General features: G+C 53.3%; 2 protein-coding genes across 6 annotated transcripts in view; one reads left to right on the forward strand and one right to left on the reverse strand.

Moving 5' to 3' along the window:
- The window catches only part of DNAJB13 (DnaJ heat shock protein family (Hsp40) member B13), a 33,913-nt gene that overhangs the window by 6,257 nt on the left and 9,861 nt on the right, over window positions 1-17,795 (reverse strand). Inside the window, exons 6-9 of one of the 4 annotated variants that reach the window (XR_012157617.1) lie at window positions 15,598-15,711; window positions 15,056-15,141; window positions 13,199-13,328; window positions 12,566-12,642 (exon numbers count right to left, since the gene is read on the reverse strand). Coding sequence is in view for 2 of the 4 variants with exons in the window: in XM_073334495.1 (XP_073190596.1) it covers window positions 11,458-11,611; window positions 12,566-12,642; window positions 15,598-15,711 (345 nt within the window). In the remaining 2 variants the exon portion in view is untranslated. Of the gene's footprint in view, window positions 1-11,274; window positions 11,612-12,565; window positions 12,643-13,198; window positions 13,329-15,055; window positions 15,142-15,597; window positions 15,712-17,795 lie in introns of those variants that run through there. The other 3 variants (XM_073334495.1, XR_012157618.1, XM_073334506.1) reach the window with 3 other exon arrangements.
- On the forward strand, window positions 1,396-10,440 carry UCP2 (uncoupling protein 2). Of its 2 annotated transcripts, XM_073334471.1 has the most exons (9): window positions 1,396-1,498; window positions 2,122-2,276; window positions 3,381-3,532; window positions 4,272-4,508; window positions 5,609-5,816; window positions 6,661-6,855; window positions 7,172-7,273; window positions 8,071-8,251; window positions 9,296-10,440. In XM_073334471.1, exons 3-9 carry the CDS (start codon window positions 3,479-3,481, stop codon window positions 9,408-9,410), a joined length of 1,092 nt encoding a protein of 363 aa, XP_073190572.1. In that variant the 5' UTR covers window positions 1,396-1,498; window positions 2,122-2,276; window positions 3,381-3,478; the 3' UTR covers window positions 9,411-10,440. The 2 variants fall into 2 exon arrangements, with proteins under 2 accessions (XP_073190572.1, XP_073190581.1); XM_073334480.1 differs by lacking the exon at window positions 3,381-3,532.

Consider the following 17,795-nt stretch of genomic DNA (forward strand, 5'->3'; position numbering starts at 1 on the left):
GGAACCGAGAAAGAGAGAGAGGCCACACTCTGTGTCAGGGTCAGTTAGTTTCTGACTTCAGCCGCAGCAGGGGGGGGCCCAGGGGAGCAGCTGAGCAGGGCCTTTCCCTGCCAGGGACTTACTGCTTCCAGCTGGTTCACCTGTTCGCCTCAGGGACCGGTCGCCCTCTGCAACCTTTGATCGCCAACTCAGCTGTGCTGACAGATAACACTCGCCCCACCTCGCACCAGGGAGGGGCCATCAGCCTCCTAACCTTCATCAGCGCCCCTGCTGCTCCCAGCAAGGGGGGGATCCCTTCCTAGCACGGCTCCCCCATTGGCTAGGGCAGTGGGTGTGGGTAACGCGAGGGCAGGGAGTGGGGCGATCGGTGGGGGGGGTAACGCGAGGGCAGGGAGTGGGGCGATCGGTGGGGGGGGTAACGCGAGGGCAGGGAGTGGGGCGATCGGTGGGGGGGGGTAACGCGAGGGCAGGGAGTGGGGCGATCGGTGGGGGGGGGTAACGCGAGGGCAGGGAGTGGGGCGATCGGTGGGGGGGGGTAACGCGAGGGCAGGGAGTGGGGCGATCGGTGGGGGGGGTAACGCGAGGGCAGGGAGTGGGGCGATCGGTGGGGGGGGTAACGCGAGGGCAGGGAGTGGGGCGATCGGTGGGGGGGGTAACGCGAGGGCAGGGAGTGGGGCGATCGGTGGGGGGGGTAACGCGAGGGCAGGGAGTGGGGCGATCGGTGGGGGGGGTAACGCGAGGGCAGGGAGTGGGGCGATCGGTGGGGGGGGTAACGCGAGGGCAGGGAGTGGGGCGATCGGTGGGGGGGGTAACGCGAGGGCAGGGAGTGGGGCGATCGGTGGGGGGGTAACGCGAGGGCAGGGAGTGGGGCGATCGGTGGGGGGGTAACGCGAGGGCAGGGAGTGGGGCGATCGGTGGGGGGGGTAACGCGAGGGCAGGGAGTGGGGCGATCGGTGGGGGGGTAACGCGAGGGCAGGGAGTGGGGCGATCGGTGGGGGGGGGTAACGCGAGGGCAGGGAGTGGGGCGATCGGTGGGGGGGGTAACGCGAGGGCAGGGAGTGGGGCGATCGGTGGGGGGGGTAACGCGAGGGCAGGGAGTGGGGCGATCGGTGGGGGGGGGTAACGCGAGGGCAGGGAGTGGGGCGATCGGTGGGGGGGGTAACGCGAGGGCAGGGAGTGGGGCGATCGGTGGGGGGGGTAACGCGAGGGCAGGGAGTGGGGCGATCGGTGGGGGGGTAACGCGAGGGCAGGGAGTGGGGCGATCGGTGGGGGGGTAACGCGAGGGCAGGGAGTGGGGCGATCGGTGGGGGGGGGTTTGCTCCAGCTCGGTCGGGACGGAGCTGCCGATCCCCACCCCCGCGGGTGCGGCCGCCGGGGCGGGGCGGGGCGGGGCGGGGCGGCTGATGCCGGCTCCCGGGCGCTATAAAGCGGCAGCGACCGGCGTGTTCCTCCTCCTGCGACCGGTGCCGCTGCCCCCGTGTCTCTTCCTCGGACTCAGGTCAGTCCCCGCCCGGGGCGCCGCAGACGGAGGCTCGGGCGCCTGGACGGAGCGGATCCCCCCTGGGAGCCGGCACCCTGGGTGGGCTCCGGCCCCTGCAGCGCTTCGCTGGCTCTGCCCGGGTGACCCGACCCTAGATCTCCCCGCACGCCTCCAGGGGACTAGCCCAAGTCCTGGCTCTCAAAGCAGGGCCATCTGCCCCCCCAGCGTGCCCAAGGATGGCCAGCTGTGGCTCGAAGTGACTGGCCTTGCGCTCGAAACCCCTGCCCCCACGGTAGAGAGGAGCCAGGGGCTGAGCCGCAATCCCTGGTCCACACTGGGCACCAGACACGGGGCGGGCTTTCCTTGCTCTTGTCTTGGCATTTTCATGCTGCCCGAAAAGCGCTTTCGGGGCGCGGCCGGGCTCCGCTGCGTCTGACTCCGGGGGCCGCCCGAGCTGTAAACGCAGGTCGGTGTCTCCGCGCAGATCAACACGCGGCGGTTCCGCAGAGCGGCTGGACTGCGCTGCCTTTGCGCGTGGGCCGCAGTTCAGCTCCCGCTCCTGCGTCGCTAGCCCATCTTGACTACGGGCAAAAACTCCGCCTGTAAAACGTACTTTGCTCCCATGTGTGCTCTCCCCGCAGGCTAGGGAGTATGATTATCAGGTGTCTCGCTTCTAAACGACCGTCTATGGAAAACCAGGGGGATCAGAGAGTCCTTGCAGTAAGCAAATTTGACGAGCGCGATACCTTCAGAGAACCCTGATCGAAGCGCAGTCGCCCTGAAATACTTGACTAAGGTAACGCTTCAATGTACCGTCTTCCCTAATGCTCTTCGGTTGCATCGACCAGGTTTGGCGGCGCTCTTGCCTCTGGGACTGAAGCCTGAGCATTAGTTTCATAAAACGAATTGGGCCAAGACCTAATTCTGGCTTGGTAGATCGGTGCTAGGTGCTGATCTGTTAAAGGGATCCTCTTCCAGGTGGGATTGTTAAATGGAGTCACCTGCTGAAATTAACTCCACAAAGAGCAGCCTAACCGGGTTTGAGGTTGGTGGTCTGATTGCAGTCGCTGATCACAAAATGAGGGCTGCATTACTGGTCTCTAAGTTGTTACACTGTAAATCTCTTTAATAGGTGAAGTCCATAAATCCAAAGTCTAATCTCCCCCGTGACTAGATGGCCGTGTATGTGTCTAACTCTGAGAAATGGTCCTTCTGCAAGATCTTGGACCCCATGGTCTATCCTAGCTTGACCAGCAGCTGTGTTTCTAGAGCGACTTCAGAAGGCAGTAAAGCAGTGCCCTTCTCTCCCCCTTTTAACTGGTGGAAATATTCATTTAGGGCAGTAGTTACCCTGTTTAGGAGAGAGCTCTCCTAAGGAAACTCCTGCTGCACGGAGGGTGACTGGGTAACAGTCCTCCTTTCCTGTGGACAGGGTTACAATTGGGAACCCCACCCATGTAAGAAAATCTTAGTGAAGGCCAATGCAGATCCTGTCCACACTGGGACCAGAAATGGCCTACTCTAGCTACGACTGCGCTCAAGCGTGGTGGCTACTAGCAGGCTGTTACTGCCACGTGGCAACCACATCCTGGACAATGGCAGCTAGGTTTCTTGGCTAGTCACAGCCTAGCAACAAGTGCACCCAGTCAGATCTGAGCTCCATGCTCAGCTGATGCATGTTGTATCTACCCCCATCAGTCACTAGGACAACAGTCTTTCAGCTGACCAAAACAAGCCTTTAGAATCTAGCTGGGGATGGCGGGGTGGTGGTTGGTGATGTTACCCCCAACTGGTGAAACATATCGCCTTCATCTCCAGCTTTCAGTGTGGGGGGGTTACCGGGCTTGACTTACACCAAATCCTGAATGGTGCCCTACCAGCACATCTGTCTCCTCTGCAGCTGGCTTTGCGCTGAGGCTGCACACCTCAGTCATGCATCCAGTGGCTTCATAAAAACCAAGTTGGAAGAACTCGCCTCCTGTTTTTAAGGAACTAAAAATGTCATTACCGTTGAATGAAAACCTGACCAGACCGACCCAGAATGCAGGCTCGGTTAGTGATGAAATTGCCTGCTAATCCGCCTCAACTCCCTCAAACTTGTGGTGTTAAACACATGATGGTTGCCTGGTGACAACTTCCCTATTTGCAGCATTTCTAAAACTCCTGCTCCAAGTGGGGAAATGGACTGCTCAGGGCAGGTTTTGCATGGCCCAGATAATAAACACAAATGTACCAAATGCTGAGTACTACCTACTTCAGTACTGCCAACCTCTAAGGAACAGTATTTTGTGAGGATCTGTGTGTCTCTCTCTCACCCCCAACCCAAGAGGTGGGAAATGCACACAGGATAGGTTAAATTTAGCTAGCCGGCTAGTCACCTATTTAAGCAGCAATGCCTTAACGCTTCTCCATGCCAGATATTTAAATGTATTTAATCCAAGTTTAGCATGGAAGCCAAATTGAGAAGGCAGTGTGCTCTAATGGTTAGAGCAGGGAATGTATAGCCAGGTTTCCTGTGTCTCCTAGCCTCAGCTCTGCCATAGATTCTGACTCAATTTGCCCATCTGAAAAATGGGTGTTATGAATGGCAAAAGCACCCTGCATGCGGATAGAAGCATCTCCTCTTGGAATACATGGGCATTGCTTGTATCCCGTGATGGAGAACCAGATGCCAGGGATGGAGCGTTGCTTAATGTGCATGGTGATCCTTGCCTGATGTAATGTAGAAAGCGGTAGGGTGTGGCCCAGATTTTAGAGCTCTGTTTATCGCTCTTGTTTCTGTCCCATCTAGACTGGGACAGAGTCCATTTGTCTTGCCCTTTGCTACATCGGAACGCAACTCGCTTCCTTTCCACTCCTCGTGCGCACTTGGCTTCTCCAGAGCTGCTCAGAAGCTTGCAAAATGGTTGGATTCAAGCCCACCGATGTCCCCCCGACAGCCATGGTGAAGTTCCTAGGGGCTGGGACAGCCGCATGCATAGCCGATCTGATCACCTTCCCCCTGGACACGGCGAAAGTCAGACTGCAGGTGAGAACTTCTGCAGGCGCGTGGACAGGGGTCTCGGGGTCCATGCTGAGCTCAGCATCCTTGTGGCTTGAGCTGCTGTCGTTGCATGATGCTGAGCAATGGCAGACGTGCCTTCGTATTTAATCTTCAATGACGTGCGTTCTCAGCCAGCCCCCAGCCGGTCCAGTGAGCGTGCGAGAGTGTGGGCCCAAACAATGATGCTGCCACCACTTTCCTTAGCTGGTACTTCCACAGTCAAATACACTTCAGTGTAGATCCCAGGCAACTCCTGGATTTTTCCTTTATTTCTTCCCATTGCTCCTAGTTACACCCCTTTGTACCGCCCCCTCCTTGATGTGTGTCCCTCTAACAATGGGTAGATTCACCCCATCCACTCCCCACCCCTTAGCCATTGCATAGCTAAGCTGGGCATCTCTAGCCCTGCAGCCATGGGGCTGATCCTGCAAGGGGCTGACCACTTCTTGTGGAGCGCTGAGCGCACTCACGAACCCCGCCGCCAGGGAGTGGGGGGAGCACCGCGCCTCTCCAAATGCAGCCCTTGGATTGGCAGAGGGGGAAACGGAAGCAGCTGTGATGCATCAAAAGCCTGCGCCAGCTTTCATAGACATCCGAGAGGTCTGCGCAGCCCTTCCCTCGGCAGCTCTTCATGCAAACCTGGCTTGGGTCAGTGTGGCTCTGAGACTGGCTTTTACACTTGGCCCAGATTTGGGGTGATGGGGTTTTGTTCATAATTTAAGGCCAGCAATGGGGGTGTTGCTCCCCCAGACTTTCCTGAGTTCATTTAAATTTAACCCTCAGCCCCTTTGTATGGGGCACTGGAAATTGGCCCACACCCAGGGTGCTGGGACACAGCCCATTCTGGCTGTAACCTTGTGCTACCGTCTGATGCTTTAGGCAGCTGATGCCACCCTGACTCACAGCTCTTTGTTGTTAAAACACAAATTGCAAACAAAGGACCCGAAGGGGCGGTAAAGCCCCCAGTCTCCAGGATGGGAATCCAGATCACACTTCAACACAGGCCACGCATGGGCTGGAGTAGTGAGTTGGGCCAAGGCCCCAAATCACTGTCAAGCCTCTTCATCCCATTCTCTCCTGTACAGATCCAAGGAGAGACCAAGTCAGCAGCTAACACAAAAGCTGCTCAGTACAAAGGTGTCTTTGGCACCATTGCCACCATGGTGAAGACGGAGGGTCCCACGAGCCTGTACAATGGCCTGGTGGCTGGGCTCCAACGTCAGATGAGCTTCGCGTCTGTCCGTATTGGGCTGTACGACTCCGTGAAGCAGTTCTACACCAGGGGATCTGAGCGTGAGTGCCTGTTATGTGGGCCTTTGACTCCCTCTCGTGGCTGGAGTGGGTAAAGGTTTGCAGCTGCTATGGCTTCCAAGCTAATGGCCTGGGTCCTCTAGCTCACACAATAAAGGCTCATGCTCTTCCATCCAAAGGTCGCGGGTTCAGTCCCCATGATGTGCCCTGGAGGGTCTCCCATGCATCCATTGCAGTGGGTTTAGCTGGGCTGAAATTTAATTTCTGTTGGGGTCAGGTGGCAGTTGGGACCTGACAAGATCCCCAAGAGAGGCCTGTGTATTTCCAGGCCCTGTGCTAGACAGCCAAAAATGGAGCCTTTTAGAGGCTCCACTGCGCACCCGGCTGCCTTTGGTGGCAGTAGCGGCCACAACCCGAGGGTTTGGTGTGGATCTGACCTTCCCAGGGGAAGGCCAGCTTTGTGGGCAAGGCCCAGGGAAGTAGGAGGTTTGGGAGCCATTCTCTATGGCATTGGAGTGAGTGGTTAATGGGGATAATACTCCATGCCCAAGGGGCTCCACTCCTGGGGGTAGAGCAGGCTAGCAAAGGCTGGAGAGGAAGCACTTCCCAGTGGTTAGAGGTCTAGCCTGGGCCGTGGGAGACCAGGGTTCAGTTCCTCCTTCTGCACCAGGCTCTGGGTGTGACATCTACCCATGGGGTAACTGCCCTGCCCCACAGGGGTGCTGGGGGAGAGACCCTAGATTGTGAGGGGCTCAGATACTAAAGCACTAACTGGGGGCATGTGAGGACCCAGGACAGAGGCTAAAACCCTGTAGAGTCCACAGCTCCCCTGCGTGAACTGACTTTCCTCTTTCTGGCTCTCACTCTGTTCCCTGCTCTTTGCTAGGTGTCAGCATCAGTAGCCGACTCCTGGCTGGATGTACCACCGGAGCGATGGCTGTGGCCATTGCCCAGCCAACGGACGTGGTGAAAGTGAGGTTCCAGGCCCAGGCCCGAGTGGAGGGTGGCAGGCGATACCAGGGGACGCTGGATGCCTATAAGACCATTGCCAAGGAGGAGGGACTCAAAGGGCTGTGGAAAGGTTGGTGCAGTTCCAGAACCCTGCATGGAGGGGCCGGTTCTAAAGCAACACTCGTTACGTCTACACTGCCAAAAACCTGGGGCAGCAAGTCTCAGCCTGGGTCAACTGACAGGCTTGTGCTACAGGGCTAAAAATAACAGTGTAGACATCCTCTGGGTTTCGGCACTTGAGCAGGAGCATTTACATGCCTGTTTTTAGCCTTGTTGCCAGAGTCAGGTGGCCTGGGCTCTGAGTCTTGCTGTCATTAGCTTCCGCTGTGTAGACATACCCAGAGCATCCATTTTGCTGACTACTTCTTTTTCTCCTTGTTCTACAGGAACTTCCCCCAACGTGGCCCGTAACGCGATTGTGACTTGCACGGAATTGGTGACCTATGACCTGATAAAGGACACGCTGCTCAAACACAGCCTCATGACCGGTTGGTGTCCGGCTTGCTAGTGCAGGATGCTGACCTTGTGTCTGATTATTGCCAGGCGCTGAGTGCTTTCAGTTCAGACGCCACAGGGCAGTGGGCGGGCTAACGGCCATCCAGGACTTGATACGTACAGACCCAATTCTGATCAAGAACATGGGCTCCTACTCCTAAAGTGAGATTGCGACAGTCCTAAGCAAGAGGTGGGAAGTCACGCCAGAGTAACCCCTGCTAACGCATTCCTGCCTGCACTGAGCAATCGCTGGAAGATCAGCCAGCTCTACTTGGGCACTGTAAATACTGCACCGACGGAATGACCCACCCATCTCCTATTGCCTTGGCCCAAAGAGGTGCCTGGCTTATTCTCCCCTGCATAGCCAGAATAGAGGGACTGCTGCTGGCTCTCAGAGGGTGGAGTGAGAAGAAATATTCCCAGGACACTAGGGGCTAGTGGAGCCAGTCCTTGGCTGTCGTGCAGGGGGCAATGGCAGGTGGATCTAGGTAGCAGCAGATCCATTGGCTCTAGCCTGGCCTGTGTGACAGCCTGCAGGGAGATCCCATAGAGGTTTGCGCCTGATATGTAGGGATGCTGTCTCCTGGACAGACTCCCAGAAAGTCCTGCACCAGGAGGGAGGGGGTCAGGGTTCACACCCCCCAAGCATGGTTTGCTGCCTGGCTTGACAGTGCATGTTGTCCCCTTGTGAGCACTCTGGCAACAGCGGTGCTAGATTAGCCCCCAAGCAGCTAAGAATCCGGTTACTGACCTGCATGCTCAGAGACCCATCCCCTCTCCTGTCTGGCAGATAACCTCCCATGTCACTTCACCTCTGCCTTCGGGGCCGGCTTCTGCACCACACTCGTTGCTTCCCCCGTTGATGTAGTGAAGACCAGATACATGAACTCTGCCCCCGGCCACTATGGAAGTGCCATCAGCTGTGCCCTTACCATGCTGAGGAAGGAGGGGCCCACGGCTTTCTACAAGGGGTGAGTAGAGCTCCTACTGCTAGGATTCTCTACACCAGCGACCTCGCATGGTATGCCCAGCACAGTCCTAGCATCCCTGCACCTGCCACTGAAATGCAACCACCCCTGAGGTGGAGCCCCAGCAGCTGATCTGTGCATGGCAAAGCTCTGGACTGAGACAGCAAGCAAAAATACCCCAGGCGAAGGAAGCTGCAAGTGATGGGGAGGATTTTAAAACCTTGTGCTACAGAATGGCTCTGTTTGGAGGATCTGAAGCCCATGGTTTCAAGTGTGGGGCTCCCTGGCCCAGGCTAGCACATCAGGGCTGAACTGATACCCCCAGGAGCACTGGGAGGGGGAAGGGAAGAGGATGGAGCCATCCTTGGATGGCTCCATGCCTAGCAGTGACCAGCCCTTCAGAGGTGGATCTGGACACCAGTGACTGAGTTGATGGGGCAGTTGTATTTTCAAAGGAAGGGCCCCTTCCTGATTGCAGATCTGTTCCTGTGCGGTCCAGGGGCAGCTCTGCTGATTCTGTAATGAATGAGTAAACTAGCAGTGTGAGCCCTGCCTGCAGCGCTGGCTGCCCTGTTCTCCTCACGCTTCATCAACAGAGCCCCAAGTTGGGCCACAAACACCTGGAGGCAAAGGGCTGCCACTGGTGTGACAGGGAATAACTCAGCCCTGCAGAGCCCTCCTTGCTGGTGAGGTATAAGGAGGGAAGGGTCCAGCTTGACTGATTCCAGGCTAGCTGTCCACACTGCAAACTCAGACCATCTTGCTTATAAACTGAACCTGTTTGACCTGAAAATTAAGATCTATGGAGCCCCATCCCCTGTTCTAGTCTGTTTGCTGCTGAACTGCACACATAGGTTAGACTGATCTGACTGAATCCAGCTGTCCAGTTCCCTGCTGAAGCACTTTAACTCGCATCCACTTCACTCTCACTAGCTTATCTCCTCATGGGGCTGTCCCAGGTGCAGGGGAGTGAACCAAAGGCAAAGACATGGGAAGTCTCAACCCACAGACCTAGCTGTGACTCTTCTCCCCTCTTGCTGGCTCTAGGTTCATGCCCTCGTTCCTGCGGCTGGGATCCTGGAACGTGGTGATGTTTGTGACCTACGAGCAGCTCAAACGCGCCATGATGGCTGCCCGCAGCTCCTGGGAGGCCCCTTTTTGAGCCTGCCATGGGTGCAGCTTACAGATGTGGCATGAGCCCTTGCTAGCACTGACTGTCCTGTCTGTGAACTGAGATTGGCTCCGGACTCTTCCAAACTGCCTCCAATCACTAATGTGTCAGCCTCTAGTCTCTGATCTCTGCTCCTCTTCTGGAACAAATCTGGGCCTGCAGGGAGGAGCCGTAGCTGTAGTCCCCTGGGAGTGGGAGCAGGAGCCTCTGCCCTAGTAGGGAATGTGACCCTTCAAATTGGGCTTTGTTTTTTAATGGCAAGTTTGCTTCTTCCAAATTAGAAGGGCAAATGTAGATTTCCCCCCGCCCCCCCAGGGCCAAGATCTGATGGACCTAGGCTGATGAGCCACTACAGCTCAGAGGGTAAGAGACAGGAATTGGAGTTAGCACCTGGGATGTGGCAAAGCCCTGGACCAGTCTGGTAGCAGGCAGTAAAATCACTCTATCAGGGAGTGAGATCCTTCCCTGATGGCAAGACAGGGAAACAGTCTTCAGCTGGATCATTCCAAGGGCTAATCACTAGAGCCTATGTGTTCAGACTGGCAGGCCTGGCCTGAACATTAGGCTGCCTTACTCTGTATTTCATTGACTTGACTTTTCCAGCTGCAGAGCTCTGAACTCCCCTCAGCTCAGCAGAAGGGGCAGATTCTTGGTGCCTTTTGAAGACCAAGCCACTTATTTACATGCCTTAATATGGATTAGGGGACCTGACTTCTAAGCACCAACACTTTAAACGGCTGGCCTAGAGCTTTATGTAGCAGCTGTTCCAAGGTCTAGTCAAGGAGTAAGGATTCTAGTGCAGTGATGCTGGAAGTTTGAGGAGGGTGGGTCAGGCAGGTTGATGGGGATTTTTTTTTTAGTCCTAGTAACTATTTATTTAATTTTAAGTGGAAAGAATGTTGGCCCCCAAGTTTCCTGCTGTTAACACTGTTTTGATGAGAGAGCAGGTGTGTGGAGGAGCAACAATGACCTTGTGGTAGGGGTGAGTTCAGGTCTTAAAATAAAGCTGGAGTCAAACTCATAGCCTGCTCCTTGTGTGAACTTGCTTTGTGGGGGGGAAATTGATCTGCTGCTTTTTGCTCATAATGCCTTGAACTGAAAGGGCCTTCACACCTTGGCACTGGTTTGTGGCTGCAATGAGCTCTGGCTTTGGGTGCCTGAGCAGAGCACTTCCTGAAATGGGGCCCCTTGAAGGTGGGCATCCATCTGGGCACCTTAAAATCACCAACTGGTCTACTAAGCCCTCTTCACTACCAACCAGCCTAGCTCTTTGGGCCCAAAAGGAGGGTTACAATTTGGAAGGAGAGGATACTGTGTGTTTGTGTTTGTGTTGTTGGGTTTTTTTTTGTTTTTTTTTCCCCCTTGCTGACAGGGATCCCTGCTGCTGCCCAAGAGCCACACAGGGGGAGGTGGGACAGAATGGAAACTAAGCAATGAGAAATCAGCCCCTTGCTTGGTGCGGGACAGAGGGAGGCAGTTGGTGAGGAGGATTTCCAGTGCTCAGGCCAGCACTAGGCACAGGGATGGGCAGTAGGGCTCCTGCCCCTTAGGTCAGAAGTCTCCCTGCCAGGGGAATGAAAGGCATTTCTTTCTCTACAGGTGGCTGCATTTTGCACAAGGCTGGTCAATTACATTTTTCTAGCCTCTTTCATCCCCAAAGGCTTTCCCCATTGCCTCTGGCACTGCAGCCACCGGGGGGATGGAACAGGGCAGCTCTGTGGCAGAGCACAGTGTTGCTACAAACTGCTGGAAGTGAGGAACATCAGCGTCCAGCAGAACTGCAGGGAGGAATGTAACAGGGCCAGGACAGCAGGGTTCCATGTTGAGCTTTAACCAGTACAGATCTCAGGTTGGTCAATAACCCCAGCTGATTCTTTTATTGCTCTTCACTGCAGTCATTACAGAGACTGTTTCAAAGACACCATGCAGTGGGGGAGCCATCTCTAACACCAATAACATACACCCAGTGACACAATCTGTACAAATAGCTAGAAAGCTTTATGCCCCTGGGTCCCATGGAGCTGAAGTCACAGCATGCTTAAGTCAGGAGTGCTTGTCTCAGGAGCTGCTTCTTGGCCGGTGTGAGCCTTTCAGGGAAGCGGATATCAAAATACATGACGAGATCCCCTTTGCGCGTGGGGTCACTAGGCAGAGGCATCCCTTCCCCAGGCACGATTTTGAAGTACTTGGGGCTGGAAGAGCAAAGGCCAGCATTATGCATGAGGGTGCAGGGAGTAACCTTCCTAAGGCTGCAGTGAGAACACACCCGGCAGTGCCACCTGGAGTGCTCGGGAGGGATAATCTCATTAAGGAGCAAATTGTCTCTATGTGCAGCTCCCTCCGAGGGCAGGAGCTGGCTCTAACGAGCTTGCTGGGAGGGATGCACGGAGCTTGGAAAAACGCAGGTAACAATTTCTGTAAGGTGCTGTTCTCTGAAAAATGATGCTAAAAATGGGCTTTGGGGCTCTCTCTTCCCTTTGTCTCAGTGACTCCTGATTGGATTTCCTCAGCTGGTTTTTCTAACGGCTGCCCTGGGATCTGAAAGGCCAGCTGGGTTCATTCTGGCTCAGGCATTGCAGTTGGTCAGAGAGAGTCTGCCCTGAGTGACTCAGTGCAAGGGGTTTGTGCGGGTGCAGCGAGCTGCCTCCAGTGTTGGGGTCAGTGGGGGCAGAATTCGGCTCTGCAATCGGAACTGAGCTAACAGTCCTGTTCATGAGCCGGGTCTCCCTCCTGGAGCTGTGTGGGCGCCGCAGGCCTGGCAGGATTAAAAAACAGTAAGCCCCTGGGGGTGTCTGTGATGTAACTAGATCTTACTCTGCAGACACAGGAGAAGCAGAGCTGGGTAGTATGCAGAGGCCATTTTTACAGTCAGGCCAAGACTTTCAAAAGCAACTAGTGATTTGGGGTGCCCAATCTAAGACCTAAAGGGGCCTGATTCCCAGAGAGCACTGAGCCCCCACCCTCGGATGGTCTCGAGGTGCTTCCCTTTGAGCATCCCAAATCACTGTTGAAAAACTCGCCTTCCCTTGTGAGAGCAGACCCACGCTTTACTAAAAGCGCCACAAATCAGCCTTTCCAAATACTAGGCGAGCAGGGTAGTTTGCCTTGCTGATTGCATACGGGGCTATTTCTGCTCCGGCACTTACTGGACTATGTCATTGATGGGAATATTAAGCAGTCTGTCATCTAGGGTTCTCACATCCACTGTACAGCCAATCAAAGCCTGCAAAAGACAGAGCGAGGCACTGAGCGAAGATGTTCGTTGATTCTGTTATTCCAAATAACAGGCACAGGCTGAAGCAAATTGCGATCCATGGGAGCCTGGGTAAGGCTACTACAAAGGGGCCTTTACACCCTGAGCGTTCCTCCAGGCACAAGAGGATCATCCCAGTGTAGAGGGATCTTCTGAGTTCTGACTGCGCAGAGCCAGCGTACGGGCTTCTCTGCCACATGCACCCACATGTCCAACTGCCAACTAGGGGGTGTGCCCAGAGAAAAGTGGGGTGTGGCTGAGGCACTGCTGTAACCCCGGGTGGCCTCCAGCTATTTGTGCAGCCCCCAAGCTGATCTACATTACGCTGGGGGGGATCAGATCGAGCCACAACCCACCTAAAACTGAAGGGCTTAACACCACCTTTGCACACCCCCTCCCTCGAGTTGCACTGTGACGCCTCTGGGCCAGATCAGAGGATCTGGTGTGAAGAGTGGTAAAGTACCCGTGAGAGCTCATTCGTGTGAGCAATGGAGAGAGAAGCTGAAGGAATTTCGCAATCACTCACCTTTGCTGAGGAAGGAGCTGAGAGTAGTGAGGCCATTGTCCTTAAAAGGCCTGGTGAGCAAAGAGAAATGCAATGCACGAAGGGACAAGCTTGTCCCAAAGGGTGCAGGGGCCAGAGCAAGCGTGGAACCCTTAAGAACAGAGCATTGTGACTTAACAATAATCCCTAGCTCTTCCACAGTGCTTTTCATCTGTAGCTCTCAAAGCGCTCGACAAAGGGAAGTGTCATTCTCCCCATTTTACAGACGGAAAACTGAGGCAGAGAGACGTGAAGTGACTTGCTCAAGATCACCCAACAAACCAGTGGCCGGGCTGGGAACAGAACCCAAAGCTCCTGAGTCCTGGTCCAGTGTTCTAGCCACTAGGCAACATTGCCACCCGTGTCATGAACGAACACCACATTCAAGACTACCTAGCAGTGGATATTTTAAATAAGGAACTTTTTGGAAAAATTTTTGTTAATGTCAGAGCTAACTCTAGCACCTGACACCCTGAGTGGAATTCTAGCTGCAAGGACCTGTTTCCTTATACAAACTGGATACTGGTTGGCAGTGCAGTAGAATTACAGTTGCTCCTTGTGTTGTTGTTCTGGCTTGTTGCAGACTGACCAATCCATAGGCCATTGTAACTGGAGTTTTAAGAGCGCTGGGTAACATTATGACCAACACCACCACCAGTAATCATACTTTCAGCTGAGTTCAGGGTCACCCAAGACCATGCTTCAGGGCATGAACGGACAATGGAAAGGGTCAGGAAGGAATTCTCCCTCCACCTACCACGTATGACATTGCAAAACTGGTGAGGTGCCCTGTTTCGGGTTGGTGTGGGCAGTGCCAATTCAGAAGCAAAAGGCATTAGCCATAAATAGATAATCAATTTGATGGTTAGCTCTTAGGACAGAGGTGTGCAAACTTTTTGGCCCGAGGGCCACATCAGGGTTGCAAACCTGTAGGGAAGGCTGTGCCTCTCCAAACAGCCTGGCCCCCACCCCCTATCCGTGCCCTCCCAGTTCCCGCCCCCTGACTGCCCCCCTCTGAACCTCCGACCCATCCAACCCCCCCGCTCCTTGTCCCCTGACCGCCCCCTCCTGGGACCCCACCCCCCTATCCAACCCCCGACTCCCTGTCCCTTGACTGCCCCGACCCCTATCCACACCCCCACCCCCTGACAGCTCCCTTCCCGGGACTCCCACGCCTATCCAACCCCCCCTGCTCCCCATCCCCTGATCGCCCCCTACAGAATCTCCGCTCCATCCAACTGCCCCCTGCTACCTGTCCCCTGACTGCCCCCAAGACCCTGCCCCTTATACAACCCCCCACCCCTTACCATGCCGCTCAGAGCAGCAGGAGCTCACAGCCTCGCCGACCGGCTGGAACCAGCCACACCGCCGCGCTGCCCGGAAGGAGCAGCGGGCCAGAGCGCTGGGGGCGCAGCGAGTTGAGGCTGCGGGGGAAGGGGGACAACAGGGGAGGGGCCGGGGGCTAGCCTCCCCAGCTGGGAGCTCAAGGGCCGGGCAGGATGGTCCCGTGGGCCGGATATGGTTTGCCCACCTGTCTTAGGACAAGGACCAAGTCTTTGTTCTGAAAAGAGCCGAGCACACTGTGAGGCACTAAATAAATAAAAAATACTGGAGATGTTGAATTCTTGGGGCCTGGTTTTTATACAGTTGAGACGTGTGATTGCACATCTAACTGGCATGCACGGTTACCATGACGGGGTGTGTGCGTTCACACAGACACACACCAGGTAACTGTGTGCACAGAGGGATAAGTATTTGCATTGCATTTGCATTGCATTGCATTGCATTGCATGCATTTGCAGGCATGATGGTCATATCTACAGATGCAAAATTCCATACCTCAAACGCATGAAAATCAGGCCCACAGCTCTTCTGTTTTCAGCAGAATGAAGTCAGCCAATTCAAGAGCGGCTAATCCATAAATACTGAGGATTAAGATGATAAATAATAGGCAGCCTCCCAGCAGTCTGACTGGCTGGCCCAGACTCTGTTTGGTTCAATTATAAACTGGCAATTCCTTTCATCCCCAATGCAGTTTGTTGTCATGCTGCAAAACCTCACTGCCTTATGGGAAGGTAAGAAAGGAGAAGACACCGTCCAACTCCACTGAAGTCAACGTGCATCTCTTCCTTTTCCTGCATGCAAGTTGGATCAGGCCCCAAGTGCACTAATCATAGAATATCAGGGTTGGTGGGGACCTCAGGAGGTCATCTAGTCCAAACCCTTGCTCAAAGCAGGACCAATCCCCAACTAAATCATCCCAGCCAGGGCTTTGCCAAGCTGGGCCTTAAAAACCTCTAAGGATGGAGATTCCACCACCTCCCTAGGGAGCCCATCTCAGTGCTTCACCACCCTCCTAGTGAAATAATCAACATCCTTACCTTCCCTAGGGGGATGGTGGCTACATAGAGCAGGTCATCATCCTCCCTTTTAAACCTTGGGTGGAGTTTCTCTCGTACAATGAAGATAATATCAGCTGGGATAATGTTTGGGCCCTAAAGTACAAGAAATAAACCAGGGAATAAGTCAGTATCTAGCAAAGACAGGCACTGTTTACAGGGAAAGATAATCAGGTCTTTGCCTTTTTCTTTTTTTTTTTTTTTTGCTTCTTTCTGATGTCTCCAGAAGGCCTGGGAAGTGTGTTTTTTAACAAAATATTTTTTCCCTGATTGCCTTTACACTGGATGCTCAGGTTCTTAGCACGCTGTATTTCCTGGAAGATAGAAGTAGTAAGGTCATGACATCACAACTCCCAAGGAAGTGAAACCTCAGCAACTGAGAATGGGAAAGGATTTTAATCAGATTGTTTAAAATGCTTTTTCTTTGTTTATATTCATGCCTTCTAAACTCAAACATCAGACACACATTTGGGACAAAAGCTGTCTTTGTTAAAGCCCCGGGTTCTTGGCTGGCTGGTTCTTGCTCACATGCTCAGGGTCTGATTGGCATATGTGGGATCGGGAAATAATTTTCCCCCAGGTCAGATTGGCAATGACCTTGGGGGGTTTTCACCTTTCCCTGCAATGTGGTAGGTGGGTCACTTGCTGGGATTATTTCATTTAATCAATTCCCTGCCATTGCAGGAGCCTTGGGCACTGGTGCACCTCGGTCCCTCCTATTCTTTGCCTGTGGCACATCATAGTTTAGTCCAGTGGGCTGGAATACTTTGGTCTCATTTCAGTTGTTGGGTTAGCGTGTGGGTATTGGGGGATATTGGTGGCCTGTGCGATACAGGAGGTCAGACTAGATGATCTGGTGGTCCCTGCTTGCCTTAAGCTCTATGACTAATACTCCCCCCTCCATTAAAGGCTAAGAAAGTCCCCACTGAGCCCTTCAGCGAATCCTCCTGCTAGACCAGATTTGACATTCCTGGGGTTCTTGCGGTAAAAACAAATAGAAAAAAAAACTAGGGCTGTCAAGCGATTAAAAAAATTACTTGTGATTAATCACACTGTTAAACAATAACAGAATACCCTTTATTTAAATATTTTCTGATGTTTTCTACATTTTCAAATATGTTGATTTCAGTTACAACACAGAATACAAAGTCTACAGTGCTCACTTTATATTTATTTGTATTACAAATATTTGCACTGTAAAAAAACAGAAGAAATAGTATTTTTCAGTTCACAGTAGTGCAATCTCTTTATCATTAAAGTTGAACTTACAAATGTAGAATTATGTACAAAAAAATAACTGCATTCAAAAATAAAACAATGTAAAACTTTAGAGCCTACAAGTCCACTCAGTCCTACTTCAGCCAATCGCTCCGACAAACAAGTTTGTTTACATTTGTGCCCTCTTCTTGTTGACAATGTCACCTGAACATGAGAACAGGTGTTCTCATGGCACTATTATAGCTGGGGTCACAAGGTATTTACATGACAGATACACTAAAGATTCATATGTCCCTTCAAGCTTCAACCACCATTCTAGTGGACATGTGTCCATGCTCATGACAGGTTCTGCTTGATAATGATCCAAAGTGGAGCGGTCCAACGCATGTTGATTTTCATCATCTGAGTCAGATGCCACCAGCAGAAAGTTAATTTTCTTTTTTGGTGGTTCGGGTTCTGTAGTTTTCGCATCTGAGCGTTGTTCTTTTAAGACTTCTGAAACCATGCTCCACACCTCATCTCTCTCAGATTTTTGAAGGCACTTCAGATTCTTAAACCTTGGGTCGAGTGCTGTAGCTATTTTTAGAAATCTTACATTGGTACCTTCTTTGCGTTTTGTCAAATCTGTGGTGAAAGGGTTCTTAAAACGAACATGTGCTGGGTCATCATCCGAGACTGCTACGACATGAAATATACGGCAGAATGCAGGTAAAACAGAGCAGGAGACATTCAATTCTCTCCACCAAGGAGTCACAAATTTAATTAACTCATTATCTTTTTAAACGAGCGTCATCACAAGGAAGCATGTCCTCTGGATTGGTGGCCGAAGCATGAAGGGGTACACAAATGTTTAACATATCTGGCACGTAAATACCTTGCAACGCCAGCTACAAAAGTGCCCTACAAACGCCTGTTCTCACTTTCAGGTGACATAAACAAGAAGCAGGCAGCATTATCTCCCG

Source organism: Lepidochelys kempii, chromosome 1 (genome assembly GCF_965140265.1).
Source record: "Lepidochelys kempii isolate rLepKem1 chromosome 1, rLepKem1.hap2, whole genome shotgun sequence".
In the NCBI taxonomy this organism is placed as follows: domain Eukaryota; kingdom Metazoa; phylum Chordata; order Testudines; family Cheloniidae; genus Lepidochelys; species Lepidochelys kempii.